This window comes from Sylvia atricapilla, chromosome 17, assembly GCF_009819655.1.
Source record: "Sylvia atricapilla isolate bSylAtr1 chromosome 17, bSylAtr1.pri, whole genome shotgun sequence".
Lineage (NCBI taxonomy): Eukaryota > Metazoa > Chordata > Aves > Passeriformes > Sylviidae > Sylvia > Sylvia atricapilla.
In genome coordinates this window covers 9,818,518-9,830,611 of record NC_089156.1, presented here as the reverse complement: position 1 = coordinate 9,830,611, position 12,094 = coordinate 9,818,518, and the positions used below count along the sequence as shown (strand labels likewise).

The 12,094-nt window shown below is 56.5% G+C and overlaps 1 protein-coding gene across 1 annotated transcript in view; it reads left to right on the top strand.

The window, feature by feature from the left end:
* FAM222A (family with sequence similarity 222 member A) overlaps positions 1-7,856 on the top strand; it is a 28,169-nt gene extending 20,313 nt beyond the window's left edge. The window contains exon 3 of the mRNA XM_066331550.1: positions 5,693-7,856. Coding sequence (XP_066187647.1) covers positions 5,693-6,903 — 1,211 coding nt within the window. The 3' untranslated portion in view covers positions 6,904-7,856. The remainder of the gene's footprint in view (positions 1-5,692) is intronic.
* The last annotated feature ends 4,238 nt before the right edge of the window (positions 7,857-12,094 follow it).

The window sequence follows — 12,094 nt, the reverse complement described above, 5'->3', positions numbered from 1 at the left end:
GTGACACGTGTGTGTGTAGACGGGTATTTGTGGTGACGCTTTGACTGCAGATAATAAAGTGCTCGCCCCGAGGTGATCCAATTCAGCAGCCGCCTCGGCAGAGCCGGCGCGCGACGAGGGGGAGAAGAAAGGGGAGGAAGAAAGGCCCGTCTGAAATGACATGTCAGCCTAAAAAGGGAACGTGTTAACGGATGAATATCTGGGGACGGCGAGCCCGGCGCTTCCCTTTGTGCTTTGTCATGAATTTTGTTGTCTTTGCAGATTCCGGCGCTGCCGCCACGCGGGGTTTGCCACCTACGTTTTTATTCAGATGGATTTCTCCCTCTATTATTGCTGTAGTTGGTTTAATTTAAGCCCCCGGAGCCGGGGTGTGTTTGTCTCTGCTCCTGGCACCGGGGGATGCTCCACGCCGGGGCCGGGGGGTCCCACAGTGGAGGACGCAGAGATTTTGGGGACAGCACAAGGTGGTGGTCACGGGTGGTGCTGTCCCTTCAGTTATGGGGACAAGGATCCCCACAGCATCCCCTGCAGTGTGGTGGCCTCTGAGCCACCCATCCTGGGGACACTGTCACCATGGAAACTGCCGCTGGCACGGGGTGGGAGGGCCGTGGGATGTGGCAGCTGCCCAACCCGCCCGGCACAGTGCCCACCCTGCCCTGCACCCCCCAAAAACCACAGGTGACCCCCACACACCCTCCCCGTGCCCACCCATTGGTCACCCCAGGCTGGGCAGGGCAGCATCCCCCAGCCACCCTCCAGCTCCATCTGGGACCCGCTGGAATCTGCCCTGCCCTTATCTGGGGGTCACCAGCTCCATGTGCCAGCTGTGCCAGGCTCTGTCCTCCAGGACAGCCAGATCCTGCCAGGCAGCTTCGCTGCTTGGGGCACAGACCCAAAACTTGAAGGACTGCCTTGATTTGTTAAATGTAGCAGCTTTTGTTTGTTTTCTTCCAAGTGTTTTCCAAATATTGAGGTTTCTTCCAAGTGTTTTGCAAATATTTAGGGTTTAGCTCTTACAAAATCTGTTCCCAGTGTGGCAGGCAGAGAAAAAGGGGATTTTTAATGCTTTTTGAAGCTTTGAAGGCATCGGGATTGCCTTGCTGCAAGGGGAACAGGGATCCTGGTCCCAAAGCTGGGGACAAGCTCTCTGCTCTCGCAGAATTTAATTCATTTGGAGGCTGCAGCAGTATTATTTTTTAATAAGAGCCATTGGCACTGCTGCTCATGTCCCCAGTGTGCTCCTGCCTCCACCCAGCATCTCTCCCCTTCCCACCCCTCCTGCCCCTCTGCCAATTAAAAATCCTGCCTAATTGCTGCCCTTCTGCCCTGCCAGCTCCGAGAGGCTGGGCAGGAACAAACCAGGAGCTCAGAGCTGGAAATGCCAGTGCTATTCTGGAAAAGAGCAAAGGCAGGACAGGGATGGAGGGTGAGGATGAGCAGGGAGGGTGAGGTTGGGTAGGATGCTCAGGGCTCCAGGAAAATGCCCCTTCCCTGGGTGAATGTGGAATGTGGGGACCACGTGAAGACAGATGCTTTCCTTGAGCTGCTTTTTGGGGCCGAGCCCTCCATTGCAGCTTCTTCTTTTTTTTTTTTTTTTTCACGCATCTGAAAAAAGGGTGAAAAGCATTTTCCTTTGGGACCACGGGAAGGCGAGGCCCATCCCTGGGAAGCTTCCAGCCACACGTCGCCTTCGGCGGCTTTATAAAGATTCCCTGCTGAGATTACTTCTTTCATTTATTGCAAAATATTGTAGCGCCTTCGATGTGTAAAAATAAGGATTGTCCCATCTTATCTCGGAAGGAATGGGGGGGAGGAGGGAGGGAGCAGCACGTTTCTCCCGTGCTGCTGTTAACCATTGAGGTGCTGTGTCCTGCCACATTCCCACTTGGCTTCTCCCTGAAGAGTCTTTGCTCAGGGCTGTGGCGCTGCTGATGCTGATCCCCAAATTGTTCATTGTGCACCCAAACATCCTGCTCCCCATCCCCTTCCAGCTGCCAGGCAGTGCAGTCTCATGGGCTGGAAATAAAGGCACAAATTGCTGGTGCCCATGCTCATCCTCCTTCAGAGAAGGGGGAGCCCAGCCAGGGATGTTCTTCCAGCACCAGCCTGGGGGACACTCAGGGCTGTGGGAGCAGAGTGGAGCTTCCTTCTGTGTGCTTGAGTGTCCATCCTGTCCTTCCTGCTCCAGAGCAGCCTTCCCAGTACTGAGCATCCTTCATAATAGTGAGGATCCATTCTGTCCTTCCTGGTTCTAAACATTCTTCCTGATCCTGAACATCCTTCCCAGTACTGAGCATCCTTCCTGGTCCTGAGCGTCATTCCTCTCCTTCCTTGTCCTGGCCATCCTTCCTGGTGCCATTTCGATCCCACCACTGCTTTAACCAAGCAGACCCTGGTTAGCTTCCCTTCCCTCCTTTCCTCCCATCTTTCTTGGTTTTTTTTCCTAGACTCTGTGGGCTGTGGCTGCAGCCAGGCATGGTATGGGGGTCCCTGGGGACACCAGAGATTGGAGGAATGCAGGGGATGCAAGGAATACTGCAAATGTGTGGGATTTGGGAGATGCAGGGAATGCTGGGTGTGAGGGGGATGTGAGTGATGCTGGCAGAAGGTGGGCACGTTTGAGGAGGCTTTTGGGAGGGGTTTCTCCCACCTCTCCCACCTTTCCTGCAGCCATCCCTGGTCCCTGTCAGACATTTTGCCTCATCCTGCTGCTCTGGGCACAGCAGGGCCAGAGCTTCCTGCTCCATAAACTGAGATTTATTCCGGACCGCAGCCCCGGCGGGGTCTGGGATTTACATCTGTGTCTGGGACTGGGTTTGGTGGCCAATTTGCTAAAGTAAAAAGTTGTTTAGCTGGAGGCGTAATCTCATAAGCCCGTGCTGCCATTAGCCAGGGTCTCCTCTCTGCCTGGCTTTCCAATAATGCTCCAAGCAGAAGCTCAGAGTAATATAAAAAGCCATCGGATTATTACTGCGGGCGATGCATTTTCCATTTACAGTAATAAAATACCGAAGAAACAAAACAATTTAAAATTCCAATAAAATTCAAACCAAATCTTTGGCTGCTGAGCAGATTCAATTATTTAGCTGTTATTGAGTGCAGGCTGGAAAAATAGAGCAGGTCAGGGAGAGAGGGGGGAGCTGAGGGGGTACCGAACGCATCCCATGGGAATGCAAGCGAGGGAGGGAGCCGGGAGGCAGGGAAACATCTGGGAGAAGGGGCTGGCAGTGGCTGGGCTGGGTTTAAGGATGGCAAGCGATGGGTTTAGGGATGGTGGTGATGGCTGTGCCGGCAGCAGGGGGATTTTGTGTATCGGGATCCGCCGTGCATTCCCGGCCCCGCGGGGCGGCTCCGGGCTCGGGAGGAGCTGGACACGGAGGACAAACAGCGATGGACAAACAGTGTCAGGGCCGGCTGCTGCCGCCGGTGCCGCGGTGGCTCGGGCGAGTTTGCATCTCGCAGCAATTAGAGCCCGCTGGAAAAGCAGTAATTACTGCGGAGAGCGGCGGCGCCGCAGCCGCCGGCGTGCCGGGAGCCGCCGGGGAAAGCGGCCGCTCTGTAATTTTCCCGGCGGGGGTGTGGTGCGTCACCCTGAGATGTGACAACACACCCAATTGGTGCCTTGTCACATCCGACCCAGCTGGAGCAGAGAGGTGACAAAGGCTGCTCCGGGCACACGACGGGGTTGGCGGGTGGGATGCTGTGTCCCACGGCACAGGGCCACCCCTAAAGTGTCACCTGTAGCCCCAGTGCTTGGGGACAGGGTTGTGGTTATCCCCAGTGAGGGGACCGAAGTGCTCGCTGGTGTCACCACCTCCTTCCCTCGCTCCTGCAACAACCCCTTGGCTTTTAAATATTTTTTTCCTGGGAAAGGAGCATTTCCACGGGACGGGCTCATTAGGGATTCTGCAAATGTCACCAGCTAATTAGTGTCATGTTAATTGAGTATTCACGATGCTGCCACCTCCAAGGACAGTGGTGCTGGCATGAAGGGGAATGCAGATGTGCGTGCTGTGCCATTCCATGCTGTGCCATTCCATGCTGTGCCATTCCATGCCGTGCCTTTGGGCAGAGGGGTCCCATTCGCAGCCCCCTGCACCCTGTGGCTGGGGGATGCCCATGCCCAGCAGAGCCCAGCACGCCCCCTCAGTGTGGCCTCCCTGCCCTGCTGTCTCTGCAGGAGCACCAGAGCTTCCCAGAGGCTGCAGGGGCAGTGCCTGGGATGTCCTGGTGCCACATGTCCTCACGTGTCCTGCCAGAGGGAGCTGCTGGTGCTGTTCCTCCTGCGTTCCGGCAGCTCCATTAAATCCTCCTCAAAGGCACTGGTTTTAATTGGCTTAATACACTCGTTAATAACAATGTCTATTTAAAGACACCTGTAAAGAGCCCATAACATCAGCTTAATGGCAGCAATGGCTGGCGCAGGCACTGCGTCCTGCCTGGGCAATTACTGCACTGATGGAGAGCTTGGAGAGCACCCATGGATGGAGAGCACCCATGGATGGAAAGCATGGAGAGCAGCCATGGATGGAGAGCATGGAGAGCAGCCACAGCCCCCTGCTGTGTCCCCCCTCTGCTGCTGGGAGGGGCGCTGATGTGGGCAGTCACAGATTCCAGTGCATCCCTCCTGCTGAATCTTGGTTTTAGCCAATGCTGGTTCATCCAGGCATGTCACAGCCATGGAAATGTCACTCAGAGCGAGATTGGGACTGACAATCCCTTCTTAGGGAATATGGAATGTACCCAGAGGTGCAGCTCTTCCATGGTGATTTTGCTGCCTGGGGCGTGGTGGTATCAGAGGTTGCTGATCCTGGTGGCATCCGGAGCAGAGTGATCCAGAGGCTGGCCTCCCCAAACCCCCCAATTTTACCATCTGTCCCTTGCAATGCTTTCCTCTGGGCAGGCACCAGGTCTGGCATTCCCAGTGTGCCACAGGCATCCCTTGACAGGGCTGGGAATTTTGGGAACCAGCTGGGAACCAACCATCGTTCCCATGTGCCGGCGTGTACCTGCATGTGCCTGCGTGTGAGTGTGTGTGGAGATTTTAAACACCTAATTTATTCCATCTATTAGATAGATTTTGTAGATTTAATCATTTTCACAGTTGGTGGCTCATTGGATACTCAAGATAAACTCCAAATGAAAGTATAATGGGAACGACAAATGAGTTTTCACACCAGAATGGCAGAAACTTGCTCGGGAAAGAGTTTGAAAGGAACAAAACTATATACATATATAATTTTTTTTTTCTGCAGTGGCTTTTGCTGACTCCAGTAGGTTACCACAGTTAATTTCACCAGTTTTGTTCATCTGTAAAATTGCATAAAAGTGACATTTTTGTGCTCATTATAGGAACTGCTGATTTATGGCTGGTAAATGCAATGCTTTTCCATTTTTGGTGAGGTTCTCGTAGCAGCGCAAAGCACCCATGAAATTGCTTGTATAATGTAGTTTAAATCCAATCTCAGAGAAAGATTCCCCCGTTGGGTAAAGTGACATTTCCATTCTCCACACCGAGTTTATTTTAGGCCACTTACAAGTGGCTCCCGTCAGCGGGAGGGGACAGCTCGGTGCCGTGACCTGGTTTCTGCCCGGGAGCGGGTGGGATCTGGCTGGAGGGGAGGATGGTGCAGGGCTGCTGTGTCCCCTCATCCCTGTGGCACTGGATTCACCCCAGGCTTTGCTCCCGCAGGCGAGACGGCCCCCATGCATTCCCCGCGCTACCCCAGCCCCGCCGAGCTGGACGCCTACGCACAGAAGGTGGCCAACAGCCCGCTGACCATCAAGATCTTCCCCACCAACATCAGGGTCCCCCAGCACAAGCACCTTAACCGGACGGTGAACGGCTACGACACCACGGGGCAGCGGTACAGCCCCTACCCCCTGCACGCCGGCGGCTACCAGGGGCTGCTGGCCATCGTCAAAGCCTCCGGCAAAAGCGTGGTGAAGAACTCGGAGGGGAAGCGGACTAAGCTCTCGCCCGCCCAGGTGGGCGTCGCTCCCTACCCCGCCTCAAGCACTTTAGCTCAAGGTCCCTCCTGCGCCGGGCAGCTGAGCTACCACGGCGGCCAGAAGCAGCTGGAGGGTCCCGTGCCCCCCAACGTGACGGTGGCGGCCTCGGTGCTGCCGCTGGCGGGCAGGAGCCTGGCCCTGCCGCCCTCCAACCTGCCCTCCATCCAGAGCATCATCTACCAGATCAATCAGCAGTGCCAGGCGCAGGGTGCCCAGCCCGGCTGCCCGGCTGTCGTGGCTGCCCACCCCAGCCCGGCCAAGCACGGCGCCTTCGGCCCCGGCTACGGCGGCACCGTCCTGCCCGAGTGCCGCAAGGGCGCCGAGCTGGCGCTGGGCTCCAACCCGGCCGCCGCCCTGGGACCCAAGGCGGGCGTTTACCCCGAGGGCATGGACTACCTGGTGTGGCAGCAGAAGCAGCAGCAGCAGCACCTGCGAATGTACAGCGGGGGCAGCGGCGGCGGGGGGGCCCTCAGCAAGTCCCCCGAGACGTGCGCGGGCGCCTCGCGGCCCTACGGCCTGGGCGGCGCGGCCGACGGCAAGGTGAGCTCGTCCCCCTTGAACTGCATGCACGGCAACTTCGCGGTGGGGCAGTACTTCGCTCCCCCCTGGAACAGCATCCTGGTGACCCCCAACAGCGACTGTTACAACCCGCCGGAGCTGGGGGCCGGGCCCCGCGAGCTGGGGGTGCCCCCGGCCGAGGGGCTGCCCAGCAAGACCCTCTGCAATACCTCCATCCTCAGCAGCAGCCTCCAGTCCCTGGAGTATCTCATCAACGACATCCACCCGCCCTGCATCAAGGAGCAGATGCTGGGCAAGGGCTACGAGACCGTGTCTGTGCCAAGGCTCTTGGACCACCAGCACGCCCACATCCGCCTGCCCGTCTACAGATAAGGGACCGATGCTGCTCTTCCCAAACCCAGGGCAAGGACTTTGGCGCGAGCTGCCGGCCCCGGACCGCGGCAGCGAGGGCAGGGGGACAGGGAGGGGGACGCGGGGTCGGCTGACGAAAGGGCTCCCGGGACACTGGCGTTGCACCGGGGTCCCCAGACTGGACACACTCGCGACCAGCTGGAAGCCGAGGCCGAAGGACCACTTGTCTATATAGCTCAGAAATCATTTTATCTCCACGAATGTGAACAGGGAATTGCTACGAGTTGCTGCTATCCAGGGGAGGGGAGGCTCTGCTGCGCTGGCAGTGCCCAGGGCGGGGCAGAGCCCGGTGTCGGGGCCGGCCGGGAGGCTCCAGGGTGGGTCTCAGCCCGGTGTGTGGCTGGGAGGCTCCGTGGTGGCCGGTGCTGACCTGGCAGCTGTCCAGGAGGCTCCACAGTGGCCAGTCCTGGTACAGCAGTGGCCGGGAGGCTCCATGGTGGCCAGTGCCAGCCCAGTGGTGGCCGGTCCCAGCCCGGCGTGTGGCCGCAGGGAGCTGGCGCCTGACCTGTAGCTGAAGTCCGTAACTTGCACTGCTTTGATTAAAGCTAATAACTGGGGACAGTCTGGAGGCTATTTAAGAAAAACACTTGAAAACTTGAATAGATTTTTTTTTAATTTTTCTTTTTTTTTTTAGTTGACTAGGCTGTACATCTACGTGTTGGCTGCTACAGAGTCTCCTCCCACCCCTCTTCCTCCTCATCCTCTTCCTCTCACCTGGCCCCACAGTGGCCATGGCTCCTTTTCCCACTCAACCAGGAGGTTTGGGACCCCTTTAGCCACTCACTCCCAGGAACCCCCCAGCTCTCACACTTCCAGGCTGTTTTATTTCCCCCCTTACTGTCAGTTCTACCTTGGTTCTGGGTCACGGTACCGGGGCGCTCACATACCTCCTTTTTTTTTCTCTTTTTTTTTTTTTTAAACCCAAACAATTCCAAAATGCTCATTATGGTCCGTTACTCACTCTGTGTAATCCTGTGTTTAATAGATTTGTTCATTTACAAAAGGCTCCTCACCACGAAATACAAAGTGTTTTGATGTTTAAAGGTAAAAGAAGAGTGATATCCCGATGAAACCCAAGGTGATTGTGCTCGGAAAAGAGGTACTGTATCCCTGAAAGCCTGTTCAAGCACTAAGTGCATTTACAAATCTCTGAGAATGTTTTTTTTTTATACTAAAATTGACCATTATATTCTACTGTGAGAAGTGCTGGCTGCACTATATTGTTTTAAAAATGAGAAAACAAAATGAAAAAAAAAAAAAGAAAAAAAAAAAAGAAAAAAAAAAACCAACACAAAACCCGCAAGCCGTGTGTCCGGATGGTGTTTTTCCCAAAGTAAAACCAGGATCTCGCTGGATGTGTGCTCTGGAGTCTCTTTGCTTTGCTGTGGCCTCCCCTGGGCTCCCCCAGAGCCGAAACACCCCCCTCCCCTTGCTCCGGGAGATTTTTAGGGCACAGAGGAGCACCCATAAATAACCTGTTAACGATGCTGAGCCATTAATCCTGCCGGCACCAGTCTCTGCCTCACACCCAAGGGGCAGCACATGGGACAAATCCCTGGGATTAGGGCTGTGGCCTCACGTGCACCCGTGGGACGCCTGTCCCTTGCAGGGCAATGGGTGCCAGGGTCAGGAACCGTGTCCCCATCCCATCACCGGCACAGAGGGGTGGCATCCCTGCTGCCAGCCATCACCCACGGCCAGTTCCCCACAGGGTTTCCCCATGGCAGGGGCATTCCTGGTGCCCAGGTGGGATGAGGGCAGCCCTGTCACTCTGAAATCCAACCCCCCTGCTCTAGGTTTGATCCAAGGGAAAGGTTTGATCCAAGGGAAGGGTTTGATCCCTGGGAAAGGTTTGATCCCTGGGAAGGGTTTGATCCAAGGGATGGGATGGGATGGGATGGGATTGGGATGGGATTGGGATGGGATTGGGATGGGATGGGATGGGATTGGGATGGGATTGGGATGGGATGGGATTGGGATGGGATTGGGATGGGATTGGGATGGGATGGGATTGGGATGGGATGGGATGGGATTGGGATGGGATGGGATGGGATGGGATGGGATGGGATTGGGATGGGATTGGGATGGGATTGGGATGGGATGGGATTGGGATGGGATTGGGATGGGATGGGATGGGATGGGATGGGAACATCAGCTCTCCTGTGCCCGTGGCAGGACTGGCAGCTCTATTTGTCTGGTTTCCTCACTCACCACAACGGGGAGTGTGGCTCCACCGGTATTTGTGTCACACCGGGAGGGGACCGCTCTGTCACCGGCAGCGAGGAGCATGACAGCCCATGCAGGGAACAAAGAGAAATTGGGACAAAAGGAAATTTTCACAGACGTTAATGTTACTGATTTGGGGGGGAGTGGGGGGGCCACTGCCTGCCTGAGCGTTAAAACTAGTCCGTCTGGAGGAAGATCTTCGCTCAGATCTTTGTCATTAAAAAGATGCCACATCAAAGGAATATGAGGCTGGAGCTCAGCAGGGCTGCTGGGGGGTCCCTCTGTGCAGGGCAGCCCTTCCTTGGGGACACCCTCACACCAAAGGGGGGACTCTACAAAGGCTGGGGTGCACGGAGCCGTGCTGGGGGCTCCGGGAGAAACTTTGCTCCGTCCGCGGTGCCCGTGGGAGGAGGATTCATTAGCTCTGCCTCCATCAGATTTCCCGGCTCGCCATAAATCAGGGCGAGTGGCTGGGAGCGACGGCGCGATCCATCTTGCAGGTCTCCAAGTCATTACATTTCATTAGGAGGTGTGCGGGGGTTTTTATTATTTAGCAGGTTAATTCTCCCCTCGGATCGCTCCTCGGGAGGAGGATTTCGCCGGGCAGCGGGGAGGCTTCAGCTGTGGAATGCAAAACAAATGGGTCTCTCCTTGGTGGGCACCTGCCTCCAGCCAGGGCTGCTGCAGTGCCAGCTCTGGCAGGTGCAGCTGAGCACGTGGGGACCCAAAATGTGCACAGACACCAGTGGGAGATGGGGCAGGGACGCCTGAGCCACATCCCAGCACTGAGGATGAAGACACCACAACCCACTGCCCTCGCATTCCATGGGCCACAGCACCCACGAGTGCTGTGGGAACACACCGAAGGAAATTACGCTGCTTCTGGCCTACAAATATCTTCCTACTCAAATAATACCAATAATAACACCAACAATAATACAAATTTCTAAGGCAGGTGTGCATGAGGCTGATATTAAACTTAGCGGCCGCCTGAGCTGTTTGGGAGCGAGGAGGAGAGACAGGCAAGTATAAATTGCACGGCTGCAAAAGGACTTAAAAAAACCCATCTCTCATTTTGATTGATATTAGCTTCACAAATTAAGCTTTAGATTTATCTAAAAATAAATTTGCTTCCACGCTCCGCATTCTGGATGACAAGTGCTTTTCTCTTCCCTTTGTTGGGTTTGTCATCGCTGGCAGGGCGGCGCAGGGAGGGGGCCAGGGCTGAGCACTCCCCATTCAGCGGCCCCCGGGTGCTCCAGTCACCACAGCTGAGGGTGAAACAGCTCAAGGCTTGGTGGGGCAGGGTGTAAAAGGGCCAATGTCAATCCCTGAAAGTGGCAGAGGCCTCCTGTGCTGGGATGTCACCATGTGCTCACAGAGTCACCGTGGGGTGCAGAGGGATGATGCAGGGGCTTGGTGACCGCTGCGTTTCCCACACCCCAAGTATTTTCAAAGCCCACTGACATGTGGCCTCTTGGCTTTGGGGCATCAAAGTCTGCATGGGAGGGGAGAAAATTGGTTTATATCTCGTTTTACTGGAAAATCCTATCTCAGGAGCTGCAGCTGAGGGCAGCCACGGTGCTGAGGCTATCTCCGGCACATTGTGGGGATGAGTCCTGTTCCAGGGCACCCCAGGCACCACACATGGCCCAGCCAGGACTGGCCACTGTGGAGCTGTGGCCACCCAGACCGGTGAAAGCCAAGTTTATTGTTTTCACCCAAAAACCAGCCTAGAAGTGGGGCAGATCAGCTTTTCATTTGATTATGAATCAGGAGCCACCACCTCTGCCTCTCCCAAGGAGTGATAATGAAACATATTCATCCCTCACCCTGGGGAAATACTTAAACCACAATATGAGAGATGTATGTAAATCACATTTAAACGGAGACGATGCTGTTAACGCTGACGGCGACTCATCAAGTTGGAAGATGAAGTGTCCCCTCTGCTGCTAAAGCTTTTGCTGAGAGAGCTGGACTGTCCCCAGGGCCCTGGCCAGGGTCTCTGTCAGTGTCACCGTGTCACCATGCCACTGGTGCCCACCCAAAGCGCTCCTTCACACCTGCACAACGTCCAGCTGTTAAAGGAACGCTCGCCACTGCACGTGGCTGGGAGGATAAGGAGGAAAGGAGTTACAGAGAGATGCTGGATGGGATGGGGTGAGGATGGAAATGGGATGAGGATCCATGGGGATGAGCTAGAGACGGGAAGGGATGGGGTACGGGTGAGATCGAGATGGATGAGAAGCACTGGTTTGTCCCCGGTCCGGTAGCTGCCCCAACCCTGCGCTCGGGGTGCGGGGTCAGGCCCGGCCCGGGCTCCCCGCGCCCGCCGGGGCCGGTCCCGCATTGAGCGGTGTGTGCTGCCCTCCCGTGGAGCGGCCTCGCACTGCGACCGTGCGCCGCATCCCTGCACCGCACCTGTGCATCGCAACAGCGCACCGCACCTGTGCATCACATCCCCGTACCACACCTGTGCATCACATCCCCGTACCACACCTGTGCATCACATCCCCGTACCACACCCGTACAGCACGCCCCTGCACCCCACCTGAGCTCCGCACGATGGGTGAGCATGCCCAAAGGCACGGCATGGCTTGGCACGGTTTGGCTCGGCACGGCCAGGGAGCAGGCAGCTCCTCCATCCCTCCCCGGGCCCTGGCGGCAGCCTGGCTCTCCCACCCGGAATCACTCAGCGCCGGGAGGAGGCGGCGGTGGCGGGTCAGTCTTTATTACTAAATAAATAATCGTATAAATCTTGTGCAAAACTCTGTGGCGAAACCATCGGCCTCGGCGGGCGGAAAGCCGCGCTCCCCACCCCCGGCCCGGGCCGAGGCTCCCGGCACGGCACAGCCGCGGCCCCGGCACAGCAAAGCGAAGCGGTGGCACTGGAGCTCGCCGGTGAGAGCCGAGACCGCCGGCAGCG